The sequence below is a fragment of the Dermacentor andersoni genome, chromosome 7, assembly GCF_023375885.2.
Source record: "Dermacentor andersoni chromosome 7, qqDerAnde1_hic_scaffold, whole genome shotgun sequence".
Taxonomy (NCBI): domain Eukaryota; kingdom Metazoa; phylum Arthropoda; class Arachnida; order Ixodida; family Ixodidae; genus Dermacentor; species Dermacentor andersoni.
Window position 1 is genome coordinate 166134132 of NC_092820.1, and position 19363 is coordinate 166153494.

At 45.7% G+C, this 19363-nt stretch overlaps 1 protein-coding gene across 2 annotated transcripts in view; it reads right to left on the reverse strand.

Annotated features, from left to right (window-relative positions):
- Positions 1 to 650: 650 nt before the first annotated feature.
- Positions 651 to 19363, reverse strand: part of LOC140219525 (adipocyte plasma membrane-associated protein-like) — a 29426-nt gene continuing 10713 nt past the window's right edge. For both annotated transcript variants that reach the window (XM_072289383.1, XM_072289382.1), the window contains exons 6-8: positions 19014 to 19320; positions 7642 to 7915; positions 651 to 4821 (exon numbers count right to left, since the gene is read on the reverse strand). In XM_072289383.1, coding sequence (XP_072145484.1) covers positions 4624 to 4821; positions 7642 to 7915; positions 19014 to 19320 — 779 coding nt within the window. In that variant the 3' untranslated portion in view covers positions 651 to 4623. The remainder of the gene's footprint in view (positions 4822 to 7641; positions 7916 to 19013; positions 19321 to 19363) is intronic.

A 19363-nucleotide genomic window follows, 5' to 3' on the forward strand; every position in this document is an offset into this window, starting at 1 on the left:
AGCAGTGTTGCGGCGCCGCACGTCGATGGTGCATGAGATGAGACTGAAGGAAAACAGTCACGCCAACGGTTTCCCTTCATCCACATCTCATGTACCATAGAGGTGCTATGCCTACAATGCCACTGGCGTTCTGAGACACCTGGTAACTGCCAGGGTGGGGTTGTTTCTGCTGTGCAGCAGCAGTTGCCTCACATGCTATTGTTGCATGTGTTGCATGCATGCTATTGTTGCATAACGCCTGCATATCAGAACACCATCTGAGGAGCTTCAACGCAGTTCTAAACCTTGTTGTCGTTTCAATGCTTCGCCCCTTCAAAATTTACGACATTTAGTTTTTTGCATTACATGATTTGCAACACAGACGTAAACATATTAGGTAATGTCCTGTCATTTGGTGCTCGGTAGAAGATCAGTGCAGCCGCCAGAATTAAAGTGTAGATAGATAGTTTAAATTGTCCATGTGTTTGATACATTCAACAATTTTGAAACTTCTTTTGTGAGCACGACAGTTGCCTAACTCAGTAAATGTACTTCTTGCACAGCACCTATACTATCTTAACATGTGCATGTTAATCACGCCATAACAGGCTTCAACTGGCTGACTGAAACATTTAAAAAAAAATAAGCTGAATCACAAGAATGCACACACGTAAGAATGTATATATGTATATTTTTCTTTGTTTTCAGACTGTAAATACACAAATTTTGAATCCGAAATCTCACTTTCAGAGTGGAACACACAAAGTAGAAAACAGTGCGTTAAAGAAACCCACATACATAGTTTCTGATGCAGTGCTACGTGCAATGCCCACAAGACTACTGTACAAAAGTAGTTGTACACATATGGCTCAAACACTCTTTCTCAGCAAATTGGCACAATACTTTATTATGTGCTGAATGCTTTTGAAATTAAACAATCTATGTAGTACCTAAAAACAATACCTTCACTGTACCTGACACATGTAATGCCATATAACAAGTAACCGAAATAATCTAGAGGGCATCGTGAGGTAATCGTGTGCACATTTAACAAGACTTCACTCTTCTGCCTCGTCAAGTGAAATAAGACTTCGAAAAGAAGGGTCACACCTTAGTGTGCCTTGTCGAACCACAACAGTTCAAAAAAATTAAAATATAATGTCCATGGATGAGAGGTCAGTTACGAAGTGTTGCATATCACAATCACCACACACAGCTCGTCATCAATTTGTGTGCACAACCAAATGACTAATGAGCAAACGTCCTTCAGCAACTAAATAAGTGACAAACTACAGTAAACACAAAAGTCATTTTGGCAATGCACAGTAAGTAAAGGTTTGATTTTCACCTCGTTCATCTTATTTCCACAACAGTTTTTTTTTTTACAATGTCATATACGGTATTCATAAAAAGGATAAACCTTGTAGATAGCGAAGGCAATTTGTAAAAAAACTATATAGTGGAATGATCAGTGACCCATAAACTACTTCCAGTCAGAGAAAAGAAAAGCATGAATGTTCGACAAACCAAGAAGGTGTTAATTTTCTTAAGTTTGATATTAAACATGCAAAATAAAAACACGCACTACAACTATATCACTATGAAGAGAATGCCCAGTAGCAAGCATTTGGAATGTCTTCCACCAGTGAGTGGCGTTCATGGATGCATGACATATTATGCAGCAAAAGACAGCGAAGAAAAAGAAAAATGGTCATGCACACTTTGTGGTTCGTGGTACATTCACAGTGGTAACCACAGCAATAATGGCGCAAACTTTGTCATCTTGTTATGACTTAATCACGTTCCCTTGTCCTCTCCACAGGGACAGGTTGGTAATTGGGAAAAGACGGACAGGGGTAGCGTTCATTTTGCATTACATGAAAAGCAAGAAAACTGCACTGACGTCTTTAGAATTTCTTTTTCTTGGTTTCAGTGCGTCACATAGGGTGTACTAGGAGCCATGCATGATAGTGTTGTCTTCTTTAATGTCGCGCAAGTCTCAGAAATTCAGCGGCATCATAAGCTGTTTTTAAATTGGCATGCCTGAAGTAGCCAACATAGCTCTGGGGTAATGTACAGACCCAGGATCAAATCCTGAGGTGGAGTGGGATTTCTTTTTGGCCTTTGGCTACATTCAAGGTGTCGAGCCTCATTCCAAGCCGCGGAATGGCCCATGACATGCACTGCTGTAAAACTGCAGTTGTGTAAAACTAAGAACAAGGAATTCAACTGCTCCTGTACTAGCCTTAAGCTTAACAACATGTTAGTACAAAGACACTGAGTATGTGATGAAAGTCTCACGGAGCCCCTATCTCTCCTATGAGGCAGCAGGAAGGTATGCATTTGTGTGTTTTACTAATTACTGACTGCTAAGAAATGGAAGAAGGGTCCGCTGGTTGGACAACACCATCTCCAACACATTTGTCATAACAAACCAGCTTCACTGTTCGCAACAGCCAGCACATGTAGGGAAGACATTAGTAAATTACATTGATACAATATGTCATAAATAGTTGTCAAGTAATAAAGTTAGGGACAGTTGCAGCTGCGATTTCACTGCAGGTTGATTAACTGCTTACTGCTTTGCAGATGCACAGAACGAATAGAGTAGTTTGTAACACATTGAGTCGAGACTCAAGCTAAGCATTTTGCTTTTGCAATTGCAACCTGATATGTGAAACTCAAACTAACCGATGGTGGCGGTCACAGTTGTTGCACGTCTCCCTAAAGCAATAGTCACGCTGACTGACTACATCAAGTTCACAAGACCACTGCTACAATTGTACAAACGTTAGAGCCGTAAACAGTGATCGTTAAACAGATGCCAAACAGAGATGAGAAACTTCAAATAAAAGAATAGAAACGTCACACAAAAAATCAAGATGAGGAGCACCATGATTACGTGTTTCGAATTCAGTGTGACCAGGCAGTTGGTACAGCATGCACACACACACAAAAAGAAAGCTTGAAACTGTCAAGCACATTTTTCCTTTCTTCTTCTTTTGTCGTTCGCACATTTTGTAAAGAGTTGGAAGGAAACAATGTTTAGAGTGACGGCGTACACAGTTCTGCAAAGCTCTCAGCTGTGATCAGGCCTAACCTGTAACAGTCACCACTAGTTACTGATTATAAGGACAGTTTAGTGTGGTGGGACTTCACTTGAAATTTAGCTACAGTAGCAAGAGCTCTTGTGACTCTTGGTAGGTGGCAAGAATGTGCTATCAGTTTCATGTACTACTAAGTATTGCGTTAAGATGTTGACACACAGGTCTTGGTTCTTTCTGGATCAAGACTTTGACTTGACAAAAGCAGCCCATCTGACATGGAAACAATTCTGCTGTCGATGCCTCCACCCTGAAAAGCTACTAGTAGAAGGCCGACAGTCGCATCGCACGTAACAACTAGCTGTGCTGTTGTCCTGCATAGAACATTTTTTTTTTTTACCTTACACAGCACAGAAAAACAACCACTCCAGAGACAACAGCATAAATACCATAAAATGATGTACTAGTAATTTTTGTGGATTGCTTACACTGTGAAAAATAGGTCCTGTGAACAATCCATGGAAAAAAAATGTTCTTTTGGTGTGTCTCTTTAGCAACAGGGCCACATCATAAAATTTAGTGCCTGTGAAACAAAGAATTGTTTTGGAATTCAGTCGTGGGAATCTAAGTTTAGTAACCCTGCCTTTAACAGATTCTAAGCTTGTGCCCTAGATGACAGCACAGTAAGCTGCAAACAACAGAGTCTAAATGTGATCACTTCTAGCTCTTCACCGAGCATTAGGTTTTGCCATTACATATAAGTCAGGCATGTGGCCTGTAAGTGTTGTAATGCGTAACCTCTTTGCCTTGTTGTTATTACTTTCTAAAATATTAGATGTAGACACATTTCAAGCCATGAGAATCAAAGGAAGCAAAGTGTGCAGGCAGAAATGGTAGCATCTGATGGAGTTGTGCAGCTTTCAAATAATTTGAAATGTTCAAAACTTTCCTCAGTCATGGTGTATTTCACACTAGTTTTCCAAACTCCAGCGGTCTACAAATGTTCTGCTGGGTGGGTCATTAGACAGCATTACATGTTAACCGGCCAGGTAGTCAGGCGACCTTTTGCAATACGGTCAACCAAAGTTGGTTTCTATAGAAATGTCTGCAAAACAATGCTGATGATAGAACCATCCGAGTAGTGATGTGACTTCTATGATGCCTTCAACCAAGCCTCATCCCTGGTTTAAATTTCCAAGGCTCCAAACAACACTAAAGAAAAACCTTGCCCACATTTGTTGGCATTTAGAGGCCTGGCTACAGCTTTCGCAATGATCCCCAGAAGTTCAAAAGCAACTGCTCAAGAGATGCCTGGAGAATGAAGCACGGATATTGAAGCCAGGTGGCAGACACCCAGGGTACAGAGAGGCTCGAATGTCCCAGCCTACGTTGAAGAAGCCTTTCCTTTGAAGACGCTCATCTGGATACCAAAAGATCTGCTTCATGACCTTACATGTGTGAAGTGACCTTCCAGCCCTGTCTACTGAAGCCGGAAGACATAGCTCCTTTCCCGTTCACAAGTGACACAATTGGAGAACCGTGTTCCGGCATGACACGTGGTTTGGCTTGGGTGTGTATGTGGCTTTGAACAGTCTCAGTCTTATGCTTTGACTCGTCCGATGAAACGGTTCCGGAAGGATCCGAGGTACAGGTGTCCACCGTGCTCGAGGACTTCGGAGATGAGGTGGATCTTGCCCGCGGGTGAGTGTAGGCTGCGAATAGGCTTGCCCGATGCGTCCAGTTCCACAATGAGGCCGTACTTGGGAACTGCCTCATACAGGATCCAGCCGTTGTCGATCTGAAACATCGGCAGAGTGGTCATCAGAGTGCATGCTCTTTCTTGATAGCACAGTACATGTGAGTGCAATAGTGCACACATTTTCATCCTTTACCCATGCCTTGCTTCAACCCTTTTGGGCACTTAAAGCGACCTCATGCCCAAAGGCCTCAAAAGGTTCTGTCCTGAGCTATCTAAACCTTTACAAAGCTCCAATAACACAACTAGGTGAGCTAACTGGTACACGTTTTGGAAGCAAACAATGCTGAGCACAGAATGTTGTGCAAACCAGGGACATAGCCAGGATTTTCTTTCATAGGGGGCACAAGCCTCCAGTGGTCCAAACAAACTGTGTTCCCCTATACAGTAAAACACTGTTAACTTGAAGTTGCAAAAAGCAGGAAACATTTCGAGATAAGTGAATTCAAACCCCTGGCCGTGCATAGACCTCAAAATCAAGCCGCTAGATTTGTAAGTAATAACTGCAATTCATTTTCAAGTATACCGAAAGTAAAAAGGATACTGGGATGGGAGCCACTAACAATAAGAAGGCTGAAACTTTGGCTTAAGTTTCTTCACGGTGTTTATTATATTAAGAATGCCATTAATCCCCATGAATACCTCTCACAACCAACGTACATCTCACTTCGTCAAGATAATTCACGAAAATAGAATACCTGTTCAAAACGCACACTTTTGGTAGTTTGTTCTTCATAAGGATACAAGAATGGAACCGGCTCCCAGACGATATCATTAACAAAACTAATAATGAACTCTTCTTCTGTTTCCTATGATAAAGTTGACATCAATGTAGTTATTCTTTCGAAGAATCTCTATTCTTTGGAACGTATGTTCGTGGTGAATTTTGTATATTCTGTATAGTTGTGCGTAATTTGCACGTTTCCATTCTTCTTTAATCTTGTACAACAATCTATTGCTATTTGGGTGTGTTGTGATCCATGACCCCCCCCCCCCTCCCCCCCCCCCCACACACAATGCAAGATATAGCGTAAATAATAAATAAAGCCTTTCAAAACAGGTGCCAGTAGCCGCTAAACCTTTTGCAAAAGCTCAACATAACAGGAGTGGTATTTTCGGTAGATCACTTTTGCAAGATATTGTGTGACTCAGCACCTGCCTCTATGAGCAACAGCGATTCTTGCACAGAACCAAGCAAACACTGTTGCACGTAGGCACCAACGTGCCCAAACACTAGTCGTGCGAAATATCACCAAAGTGCTTGCAAACCAAAAAAAAGTCACAGGCCTGCACAGCACACGCAGCACAGTCACAGCGTAAGCTGGAGAAGTAGCTCCATAGGAGCCTCATTCTCGGCAGTGCGCACTAGAGGGTATTCGCAGCGAAGTCTCTTCGCATCGTTTTCACAAGAACGATCTCAACTGTCAGCTTGGCGTCAACAGCAAGCTGTGGCTTGTTCTGCTCTCAGCACAGCAATCTGCTGAGCCCGATGTTGCCTGGTTGCAGCTGCACGAGTAGATCTACGATCTGCTTCTTCAGCAGCAGTTCGTACCTTGCGAGAAGGCACCATAACATGTACCAAAGAGTAAACGCAGGTATCCAAACTACGTGGCGCACATGTCACATCCACAGACCTGTGGCACGATATGATGCTGTTGATGATGATGATGGTTTATTGGCATCCCCTTCGAAAAGGGATGGTGACAAATAGTCAGCTAGCCTGCTTGAGTTCATGAGGTCCAGCTACATGCAGCATGCTATATGCAACTTCTACATGCTGGGACATCTGGTGAAAGATAACACAACTGCAATCCAGTTTCCATGTATTGATACTACTACACCTCACGCATGTCACATTTAATAAGGTATGTGTATATGTTTTCTTGTTCTAGAATTTTGTATACATCTCCTTAATCTTATCTTTCTTCCCCAAATCATCTCACTCTACCTTGTACAGCTACCTATGCAACAGTTACATGATGTGGCACCTGCTGTAATAATATGCAATTGCGATGCAAAGTCTGGACGTAACGATGCTACGTGGTGCGCATACCACATTGCGTGACAAGTGGCATGCTACAATACTAATGAAGACGATTTATTGGCATTAAAGGGCATTTTTACACTGCAAGCTAGTAACACTGGTGTGGCTCAGTGGTAGAGTAGCTAACTCCCGCACAGCAGGCCCGTGTTCAATCCCGGTGGGAACTGGGAATCTCTTTTCTCATTTCCGGTGATACCCGAGAAGGACACCAGCAGTAGCGGACACCATCGACAACCAAAACGGTTATTGGAATGAGCCCATAACAGCTTACGCCATTAAAGTAATTCACCAGGAATACTGCCTCAGGACCAAGATTTTGTACTCACGACTTCCACTCGATTAGTATATGCCACTCTTTTGTCCACCTTTCAAATGCCAACTGCCAAGCAAACTGCCAAAGTTGCTCAGACCACGTTTTATATGCTTTACTAAATTATTCTGAATTTTTTCAAAATTGTAGTGTAAAAACAAAAGTCGTGAAACAACATTTCATTCCTAGCTTTTATCTTAAGTCTTCTCAGACTGCTGAAAAGCGAAAAACAACATCAGTGCTCACAATCTGAAAGTGACGTAATTTCCCTGGCATCCCTTTTTACAGGCAGCACAGTGGCACCTGTGTGATGCCATTACAGGCCCTACACGACATGTTACAGCTGTCAAGAATGCCAGAAATATTGCTGACCCTCATATCTCGCATTCACATACAGTCAGATTTGTGTATATTTAGAACAGCGCCCGAAGAGTTCAAGCACAACGCCAAACCTTGCTATTGCAGTCTGTTTTTTTTTTTTTCATAAAAACGAAATTACAATACTTACCCTAGACGCTACATCTTTTAGAGGCACCCAGTTGTAAAAGGTGGATGCATACTTGAGGGCCGATCCCAGCAGGTGGAGGAGACGCACGACTGACTTGCGCACCAGTGGGTATGCGGACAGGTGGTCCATCACTGAGAGCTTGTCGCGTGAGCGGCCTGACGCAAAGGCCACCCAGTAGCCGCCGCGTGGCGTGCGTCGAATGTTGTCTGGCTCTCCTGGCAGGTTGTCCGCAAAGATGTTGAGGTCGCCCTTGTGTGGACCCCGGTAGTAGTATCTGGCCAACAGTATAAGAGCATTTTAACCGGACCCAAAGCTTTAGGAGAATTGCCATTGCTGCTACTTGAGTAGCAAGTCACATCAACTCAGTTGAATACATTTATAACAGTACTGTATTAAAGTGCCAAGAAAATCTCATTGTTATAACCAATAATTGTTATAACTGGGTAGCACAAACAAAGCAGAGGAGACAAGCATCCAATCTTGGATGTAACAATGAGCAGCCCTGACACTGCGAACTTCTTGTGTGTTCTAGGGTGAAGTACACCGCTTACTACAATGCTCCCATGATGCACTACTGGATGTAACAATAAAATCTGGCTACTGTGTTTCTGCGCCGAAAAACAGACAACCTTAAAAAAAAAAAGAGAAAGAAGAAGAGGAAATAATGCAAGCCAATGCCGCACCTGGCCGTGCGTCGCACACATTTGCCACAAATGCCTTTGTGCTGCACACACGGCACAGTACAGACAAGTGCAGTGAAGGTTGCAGCATGCAGCCAGATGCAGTGGCTTGCATTTCCTTATTTTGGAGCATTTTGCTTTCTTTTTTCTTTCGGTGCACATATCTAGTAGCGAGATTTAATTGTTATAACCAATAACATGGCATAGGAGCATTGTAGTAAGTAGTTTATTTGCACATGGAACACATAGAGAAGTTGACGATGCAGCGGCTGCTCACAGTTTTATCCGATATATATATATTGTTAAAGCAGGTATTGTTATAAGTGGGCTGTACAGTCGAACCCACTTATAACAATATTCAAGTGCCATGAAAATTGCATCGTTCTCACCGAGTTGCATGAAAAAAGTCAAAATAGGGGATGGCAGAGCCGTTGTGAGAAAACTATAATGGCAGGGAGGCCAGTGCCTGTCCCCACCACCTTCCTCCATCCGGCTGCTGATTGTGTTCACTCGTTTAACTGCCTGCACTGCAATAATGTTCAACAAGCCACAGCTGTTGGCGTTAAAGAATGGCACTGCTATAACAACTGCGAAGAGGGGTCCTGGGCGTCAAGCGATATGCAAGCTCCGCCAAGGTGTCGCTGTGGTGGCCCCAAAAGGGGCCTTTAAAAAATGCGAGTAGATTTCTGCGGCAGCCTGTCAGCTTGAGAAACCCAGAAGAAACGCTGAGGCGAGATCACCACAAGCATCTCGCCATGTACTTCTCACTGGCTTGCATGAAAAAATTCCCTGTCCGTTAGCCTTGCTTGCTTTGCATGAACCTTGCCCACAACATTCTCCAAGGTATCCAGGTGCTCTACGTAGTGAAGCGGAAGGTTCCTCGTGATAACAAAGCGCCGGAGGGATTGAATCATCCGCTGGGCCTCCTGTGAGGACAATGTAGAGGCAGCCTGCCCTACCGCGTCATCACTGCCGCCATCGCTAGCTAATGCAAGCATTTTCACGACGCTCGCCTCATCGGCTGGAAGCATTTAAGTTTCCAAATCTATAGCCATGCACTCACTTTCCACTGGCAACGTCTGACGTAATAGTTCTGCGGAAACTCGCAAAGTGCAGAGAGGTAATTAATAAAGGGAAAATGAGACATCCACCCAAGTGTAGCTGGAAACTCGTATGGGTTTCCTTTGTAGCACTTAGCTACGCTTGGGTGGATGTCTAATTTTCCCTTTATTAATCACTGGCAACGTCGTGCATTGCCGACGATCAGCGGGAAGATGAGCCATTTTCTGTTTTGGCGGAGAGTCAAACGAGGCTGAGAAACCACGTGGCCAGGAATGACTTCGAAGCAACCAACAAAGACGGAGTGGTTCTGGAGAGCTTTCATGGAGACGTCCTTTGAAGACGTCCAAGATTGGCTAGACCAGTTTGAGCACGTCGCCAAGTACAACCACAAGACCAGCTCGGAGGACAAACTCTTGAGTGTCTATTTCTATCTGAAGGACAATGCTCGTACGTGGTACGTCAACCGGGAAAGAAGCTTTGCCACATGGGACGACTTCCGCACACAGCTGCTCAATACTTTTACAAGCATCAACAAGGGTGAAAATGCACAGTGTCTCCTTGAAATTTGCATTCAAAAACCCAATGAGAGTGTTGCTATATTCCCAGAAGACATCGTCCGTCTTTTCCGTAGGGCAGACCCCTGCATGCCAGAGGAAAGAAAGCTGTGGTATCTCTTGCAGGGAGTGAAAGAGCAACTGTTTGTCGGCCTTGTGAGAAATCCACCGACAACAGTGGTGGAGTTCAGAAAAGAGGCTAGAACCATTGAACCTATAGCAACTATACCCCCAGCATGACATGAGTACCTCAGCGGCAAACACTTCCGTACTGGCTGCAAGTAACGACAGGCCTCTGCGTGAAGTTGTCTGAGAGGCTTTGCGAAAAGAGCTTCAGCAGCTTGGATTTGTTATTGTGCCTACGAAACCGGTGCCAGCGTTATCTTTTGTAGCTAACGTGGTCCGGGAAGGAGTCTGGCAAGCTTTTTCAGCGCCAGATGGTGGGAACATACTGCGCCGCCTTACTTATGCGGAGGCTGTTCGCCGTCCAATCAATGCAACTTCGACACCGATGGCACCCACAACTAGAACATCACCTATGCTACAAACAGAGTCGATATCGTCACCCTCGTCGACTCTACCGACCCTGCCGATCACAATGCCGTATCTTCGACATGCGCGCGCCACTCCTTGGCTCTATGGAGAGCTGCCGTTGAACTATCAGCGTCGGTAAACTGATTTGTGGTGCACCATCGACCATTGACCAGTGTGCTACCATTGTGGTGAAGCTGGACATGCCTATTGAGTTTGCCACAAATGGAACAACTATCACGCCGCTCAATACCCAAGCTTTTCTGCCAACTACACCTGTTCGCCGTATGATGGTTGACGCGCCTGCAATGACGCCCCTGTGAACAGTCAGACGCAGAATATGACACCCCGATCACATTCTCCTTATCCATCTCCAGCGCACTAAAATTCACTGACTTGTTGCAGTTTTGCCGACGGCACTAGGGGAGGTCTCTTAGCCCATGACGGGGAAACTAGCTGCAGCAATCTTCGAGGGTGAGGTTGCCAGTACTCTAACTTCTACACATCCATCATTATCGACAAATGACGACACGAAGACTCCAATGACGAAGAAGACGCCGAATGCAATGATGAATACAATGGATACAACTACGAAAGATGTAACTGACGTCGTCAGCACTGACCTCACCATTTGTATTGATGGCCACTAAGTAGCCACTCTTGTTGAGACTCTGGCTCCCATTTTTTAATCATAGGCTCACAGCTTGCTGAGAAACTAAGGAAGGTGAAGACGCCATGGCACGGGCCCAACATAAGAACCACCGGAGGTCAGTTGATGACATCTGTCAGGAAATGCACGGCCCGACTCTTAATCGTTGGTTAAACCTTTGTCGCCACTCTCGTCATTCTTACTGAGTGTTGTAAGGAACTTATATTGGGCATGCATTTCCTACGTGAGTACGGGGCCGTGATTAACATCCGTGACAGAAGCGTCACGTTTGCCACAAGTTCGGATAATGTCAACCATGAGGAGTAACAACCTCGCTTATGTATTGCTGCGGACAACGTCATACTTTTGCAGTGGAGTTGCTCTCTTGTACGCGTGCACTGTGACAGCCTGCAGAATGGGACTGTAGTCGCTGAACACATCAATGTACTAGCACTGAATTGCGGCATCTCCATTGCCAGAGCCCTTATCAATGTAATCAACGGAAGTGCCAAACTCTTGCTGATGAATTTTAGTAAGGAGCACCGACACATTGTTAGAGGCACTGCTGTCGCTTACTTCGACGAAGTAACACAAATACAAGACTGCCACTTAGAGCAGGAGGTGGCCTTTACGATTCCCACAGCTGCGCCTATGGCAGTCATTAGTCCGATGTTAACGGCTGTTGAGCGAGAGAGTCTTCTTGAACTCATCATTCAGTAGTAGGGCTGTTTCTCATCTGCATCCAGAGTTGGTCAAACGGCCGTTACCAAACACCACATAATTACCAATGTCGACACCAGACCCATTCGACAAAACCCTTATCGTGTGGCCCTAAAGGAACGCGAAGCAATACAAAAACAAGTGAAGACAAAGCTGGAAGATGGCATTATTCAACCATCTAATAGTCCTTCGGCATTACCTGTAGTTTTAATGAAAAAGAAGGATGGTAGCCTGTGCTTCTGCGTCGACTATCTGAAGCTCAATCAGGTCACAAAGAAGGACATTTATCCACTGCCACATATTGACGATTCCTTGGACAGGTTACAAAACGCTTGCTACTTTTCGTCAATAGCCTTCAAAAGCGGTTATTGGCAGATCGAAGTGGATGAGAGAGACCGTGAGAAAACCGCCTTTGATGACACCTGATGGACTTTATGAATTTCAGGTACTTCCCTTCGGTTTGCATTCGGCGCCAGCAACATTTCAGCATGTAATGGACACTGGTGCTCTCTAGACTCAAATAGCAAACATGCCTAGTGTACCTGGATGACGTGATTGCCTTTTCCACAACGTTTGACGAACACTTACGAAAGCTGAAATGTGTTTTTGAAGCAATACGCTCTGCCAGTCTCACTTTGAAGGCAGAGAAGTGCAATTTTGGTTTTCAAGAGCTCCAGTTCCTGGTCATGTCGTCAGTAGCCAAGGAGTCCGACCTGGTTCGAATAAAATTGCTGCCGTCGCTAATTTCCAGACCCCCACCAGACAAAAAGGCTGTGCGACGTTTTCTGGGACTCTGCATATTACTGGCAATTTATTGTGAATTTCTTGCATATGGCACGGCCGTTAACACAGCTCACCAGAGAAGATATTCCATTTACTTGGGGCGAAGACCAGCAGTGGGCATTTCACGAGCTCACATACAAGCGCCTCCCGTGCTAGCACAGTTCGATGAAGACGCCCCGACGATATTGCATGCGGGCGCTAGTAATGTCGATCTAGGGGCAGTCGTACAATGGCAGGACGACAGCGAAAAGGCAATCGCTTACGCCAGTAGGAAACTATCCTGAGCCAAGGCTAACTACTCAACCACTGAAAAAGAATGTCTCGCAATGGTATGGGCAGTTCTGAAATTTTGTCCGTATTTGTACAGTTGGTGTTTCACTGTCGTTAGTGATCACCATTCGCTCTGCTGGCTCATTAATTTGAAAGATCCTTCCGGCTGGCTTGCACACTGGAGTCTTCAACTCCAAGAGTTTGACTTCATTGTTGCGTACAAGTCGGGAAAACGGCACGCAGATGCCGACTGCCTTTCTCGGTCTCCTGTTGAGCTGGCAGCACAAGACAATGATTACACGGTCTTTCTGGGACTCGTGGACACTGCCAATCTTTCATGCCCGCAACGAGATGACATTGAATTGTTGCTGCTTACTGATTACCTGGAAGGACAAACCAACAGTGTGCCAAGGCTATTTGCAAGAGGGCTGGCGTCATACTGCTTGCGCCACAACGTCCTCTACAAGAACTTCTTACCTAGTGGTAGCAACTTCTTACTAGCTGTTCCCTCATCGCTTTGACATGAAATCTTACATGCCTGCCACAACGAAGTGACTGCTGGGCACTTGGGCTACACTCGCACATTGGCACGGATTCGGCAGAGTTACTACTGGCCAAGACTTACTGTGGTCATTAAACATTACGCTCAGACTTGTCTGGATTGGCAGCGTTGCAAGCCACTATCCATCCGTCAAGGCCTGCTGCACCCTGTTCAAGTACTGGCCATACCATTTGCACAAGTAGGCATGGATTTTCTGGGCCCCTTCCCAACATCTACTACCAGCAACAGTGGATAATCGTCGCCACGAATTATTTCACTACATACGCCCAGACAGGTGCTCTGCAATGGGTAACAGCAGATGAAGCGGCACGATTTTCTCTCGCATCCATCATTTTAAAGCATGGCGCTCCTGCAGTAGTCGTCATGGACAGAGATACTGCGTTCATGGTCAAGTTCTTGGACATCGTTCTACGTCTAAGTGGTGCCACCCACCGGAAGACAACGGCCTATCACCACCAAACGAACAGACTGACGGATTGACTCAATACGACACTGGCTGATATGATAAGCATGTACAGTGGAACCCCGATTATACGACTTTCTCGGGACCATGAAAAAGCGTCGTAAAATGCAGGCTTCGTAAAATCCAAACATAAATTGTGCCTACAAAAATACTACTTATTTCACATGATAGATTTACGAGAAACTTCAATGTAAACTACTAACATACTCTGCAGGGCTTGGAAAGCCAAATTACCAAAAAAGTAAATGCGATAAGAATTAATGCTGCAGTACAGGTACCAATTATGCTTTATTCAAATGAACCTTTATGGCACTCCACTGCCCACTGCCGCGATTCCCACCAGCTGGCGCGAACTTTAAAAAAAGTCGGTCAGTTTCTTTTGGACCTTGTTTGATCCGTGAACCAAGAGCTTTCGCTCGAGTTAGGCAACGTCCAAAAGGAGGTCCGCTGCGGCATTGCATGAACAGATGAAGTTCCGGATGCCACCTATGTGCCGTAGCATCTCGGCGAACGTGGTAGGCACAGGCATGGCATCTGTGGCGATGTTGTTCTCGTCCGATGTCGCAGCGGTGTCGGCACTAGGCAAAGCCTCCTCGATGGCGTCATCAAGCGACACCTCGCCGCAGATCGCAACGTTGTCGTCGGCCTCCACGTACTCGGTGAAGGTCGTGGTGAGGTTTAAACCCTCGAAATCGTTGTCGGCGAAGCCTGCATCGGCCTCAAGCGGCATCGAGGTTGTTGTGTCCTCAGCAGAGGAGGCAGTCTCTCGTTTTGAGTCACAGTGCTTGATCGAGTTAGCGATTGCACTTCGCAACACTGCGTTCCACAAACTGGCAATAAAATGCATGGCGTCGAGCACAGTGATCTTTTTTTCCGACTCGCTGTGCTCCATAGCCGCCAGCCGACGCTGCACTAACCGCTTCCGGTACCCTTGCTTGACACACTTAATGATGCCGGCATCCAGCGGCTGCAGCTGGCTTGTGCAGTTAGGCGGAAAAAAAACAACCTTTATGTTCCTCAGGCTGCATGTATCGGGTGGGTGGCACGGTGCATTGTCCATGAAAAGCAATATTTTCCTCGCCTTAGCACCCATTTCGTTATCCAGCTGGTGCAAAATATTGCTGAAGAGCGAAAATGTGATCCATGCCTTTTTGTTGAAGTTGTAGCTGCATGGCAGCGTCTTCAAGTTCTTAAAGCACCGTGGCTTTGCAAACTTTCCAACAATGAGCATGGGCAGCCTCTCAGAACTGTCCTCGTTAGCACAGAATAGTGCCATCGCACGCTCTTTACTATGCATGCCACCATGACAACTGTCACCCTTAAACGCAAGGGTTTTCTCTGGCTGCATATGGTAAAAAATACCGCTCTCATCGGCGTTGAAAGCGTCGCAGGGCTTGTATGCAGCAATCACCTCTGGCAGCGACTCCATCCACTCGTTCACCGTCGAAACGACCACGGAAGTGCTTTCTCCGCAGGAGCAGCTGTACACAATCCTGTTTCGTTCTTAAAAGCGATCCAGCCACCTGTTCGATGCCTGAAAGTCATCGATACCCAGACGCAATGCCACAAGGACCGCCTTTTCTTTTAGAATGGCACCGTCAAGGTTGATCGCAGAGCTCCGTGCTTGATGCAGCCACTTACGAGAACTTTTTCTAACTTCTCATGCTGTCCTTCTTTTGCCACTTTCCGCTTGAGCCCAAACTTGTTGGCATTCTGCAACATCACCGCTTTGTTTGCCAGGATTGTCTTAAGCGAAGATTTGGGTATCCTAAGGTCCCGCGCAATGCTGGCTTTCATGGCTCCATGGCGCTTTTCCGCTTCTTCGATAATATTCAGCTTATCGCCGAGCGACAGAACTGTCCTCTTTCAAAACATCGTGCGTCGCGTTGCTCCACACAACTCAAAACCTCCGCTGAACGCTGGTCGCTAGGATTACGATGAATAACACATGCGATAAACCTAGGCCTCTCCGCGCTACCTTGTCGGCGATCTGCTGCTGGGAAACTGGAAGGAGAGAAACACTTCCCCAATGCGATGAGAGGCGACGCTGCCGAGAAAAGAGGGAGAAAGTGATTGTGGAGAAGAAAAGGCGCTATTTCAGCACAGCGAGCGTCGCGGGCGGCTGCTGGTGGGGGAGAGAGAAACAAACTATGAGACGAGGCAGGGAAGAAAGCTGTGCTGGAGTGAACCGGTCGAGCGGTGTCAAGCGCTCCACATGCGGAAAGATGGAGCGAGGAAAGAGACCCGCGGCACTTTTCTTTTGTCCGCCATTCCGTTCTGCGCTTCGTGAGGGTAGTTGTATAACGCAGGTCAGGCGTAACATTGCGTCGAATAACCGGGTTTTTAATGCATTGCTTCTATGGGGACTTCGCCGGGACTGCGCTAATCCGTCGTAAAACCCGGGTCGTCACAAAACCGGAGGACGTATAACCGGGGTTCCACTCTATGTAGATGTAAAGCACGAGAACTGGGATGAGGTTTTACCTTATGTCGCCTTCGCGTACAATACGGCTCGTCAAGAGACCACTCACAATACACTTTTCAGTCTCGTATACGGCCGTGAGGTTACGACAACATTAGACGCAATGCTTCCTCATGAACTTGATGCCAACGAGACGGGCACCGATGAGATCACACAACGCGCAGAAGTGGCTAGGCAGCTTGCGCATCTGCAAATCCACGAACAACAGGACTGTGATGCCAGACGCTACAATCTTTGGCACAGACCTGTAACATACAACATCGGTGACAAAGTGTGGGTCTAGACACCTATTCATTAGCGAGGGCTCTCTGAAAAGCTACTGCGCAGATACTTCAGGAGCTGCATAGTTATCCGACGCATCAGTAACGTCAACTATGAAGTCGTTCCAGACGGCTCTCACTGTTCAAAGCGCCGACAGCATTTAATCGAGATCATTCACGTGCTTCGTATGAAGCCGTACTATGAAGACTGACAAGACTGCGCAGTTTTTTTTATTGCTGTTTTCCAAGCCTCTATCATCGGGATGATGGTGTTTTTTAACGGGGGAGCAAACGGCACGACTATATTGCTGTGGGTATGTGCCAGTGGGGACGAGGTTGAAGTTGCACGAGATTTTAGGCTAAGGCTGGAGACGAATAAGACGTGGGTTAGTTTTTCTTTCACTACTGATAAAGTGTATCTGTTGGTGGTGCTGCTCCGCATCCTCGTCGATCCCACGTTGTTATAATATATTATTCAAGTCTGCAGCAAAGGTACAATCAGAAATGTCTAACAATGTAAGGGGCATATTTTAACCCCTTAACTGGGAAATCATTTTCTCAAGAACGACTGCGCGTTCTTCGCAAATTTGGAAATAAGTTTAAATAAGCAAAAAAGTGAAAAAATGAAAACAAAAACGAAACCTGATTGAGCAATGGAGTGAACCCCATTGTTTAACGTGAACAATGGCATGCCCGCAAGGCATCCCAATTTCACCAGCACGGCAAACAAAAGCAGTGAAGAGCACACGCTCAGCTGATTCGTGACCATGCCGGAGCATTGGCACAATGGCTGCGGGTGAAGCTGTCAGCTGCACCAGCTTTTCAGAGCTGTCAAACAGTGAAAACTACGATTCTGCTGAATCCAATAGCATGAATCACTGTTTGCATTCGAACTGGCAACACAAGAGCCAGTGCTCATGCGCAACATGTCGCACTGCAACATGAAAACCAAGGGTAGCCCTAACCACTGGCTCCATACATGCTGGTTTCTATTTCAAGTGTTTTACCCCTTCTCAGGCAAGTGTTTGGCTTACTCACTATAAGATGTTGCCGAGCATTGCTTTCCACATTTTTATGTCGATTTATAGAGTGCATAATTTCCTTGGAAGAATGTCGCTGACAGTCTAAAGCACTGACCAGTGCATTTGTTGCATGGTAGAGTGACCGCTCATCGTTCGCTTGAAATATGATGCAAGCCGCACATCAGTGACATCGAATAATATTAAAACATATTAAAACACAAAGATTTTGTGCATGCAAGCATTGCTGCATCACTCTGAGTTGTGCTTCGAAAGCAGCGAGCAGGAGACCGTAGTATGCGTTATTATGCTGCTTGCTTATCATTCTTCATATTCTCTTCACGCCCACAATTAGTGGGTTCTGTACAGTAGACATGGATTAGGACATTACGTGTATAATCATTCATTTAGAGAACGCAAGTTCTTTCGCGGGAACACTGATGCCAGTATTGACACTGTTGGCAGCTGAAAGAACCTGTTGTTTACACTGCTGTATCGAAGGGGCCTCTGCTCGCTGGCCATTCGGGATACCAGGCAAACGGTGCACCTCGGAAGCTAAATAATGAGTCAGCATGACAATACGTAACAATACACCCACGTACATAGTCACATTTCATTTAAAGAAAGGCCTGCAAGTGCGACTGGTAGCCTTAAAGAATGACAACATACCGATGTTGATAGCATGCCATTTCATCGCTTCTCGATTTTCGTGTGTGCACTGTATGAAATGAAGAATGGTTTATTTCAAATCCGTACAGTCAAAACTAAACTACAAAAGCACATTTCTTTATTCTAATGGCTTAATTAACTTCAGGTAAGTTGCTCAGATCCACCAGTAGTAGATGCATGAACTTAGTGACTGTGATAGGCCTAATCTCAGCTGAACGTGATTTACACTAGCCCAAACTGTATGTGTGGCTGGCAAGGGCTGAAGTTCATACCGCTGACAATGCAACACCACTTGTCTGTGCACAGAGGACGTAACTTCTTGCAACATCAACTTCTCGCTCAAAGACTAGCTCACAATCGCTGGCTCGTTGACGCTGTTGTCTGCCATTAATTCCCAGCATGCTCTGCATATGACACCGTCTAGGTCACAACAAAATGTGGCCAGTAGAAGAGGAAAAGGCAAGGCAGGTGGCTTGAGAGAATTGACAAACTTCATTTGTAGAAAACCTGTGCAACTCTTAAGCCCTCTGCTTTGAAGAAATTACGGAAGTGTGCAGAGGAATGCACTCATCAAATTTAATTGAAATTCGTTGACATCAAAAAATCACTGGAGATGTCCTTAAAGCTCCGCAATGGACAATGAGCACATGAAGCAGACGCAGCCTCACCTGAGCAGCCTGTTCATGGTGAGCTCGGCGATGATGATACTGTCACCATCCGGGCCCAGCTCGATGCCGTTGGGACAGTGCAGGTCTTCGAGCAGGATGAGGGTGCGCTTGGTCTTCGCCTCGTACATGAGCACACGTCCCGAGTTCTCGTGCTCGAGCACTGAGTAGAGGATCTTATTCAGTGGCCACTTGGTGCTCGTCTCGGTGAAGAAGATGTTGTCATCGGCGTCGATGACTAGGTCGTTGGGAAATGCCAGCGGATGACCATCCAAATCGATGCCATTGGGTACCAATGGCGTGATGAAGCCTGGAATGTACACATGGGACAGTCAACACACATCTCTGCATTT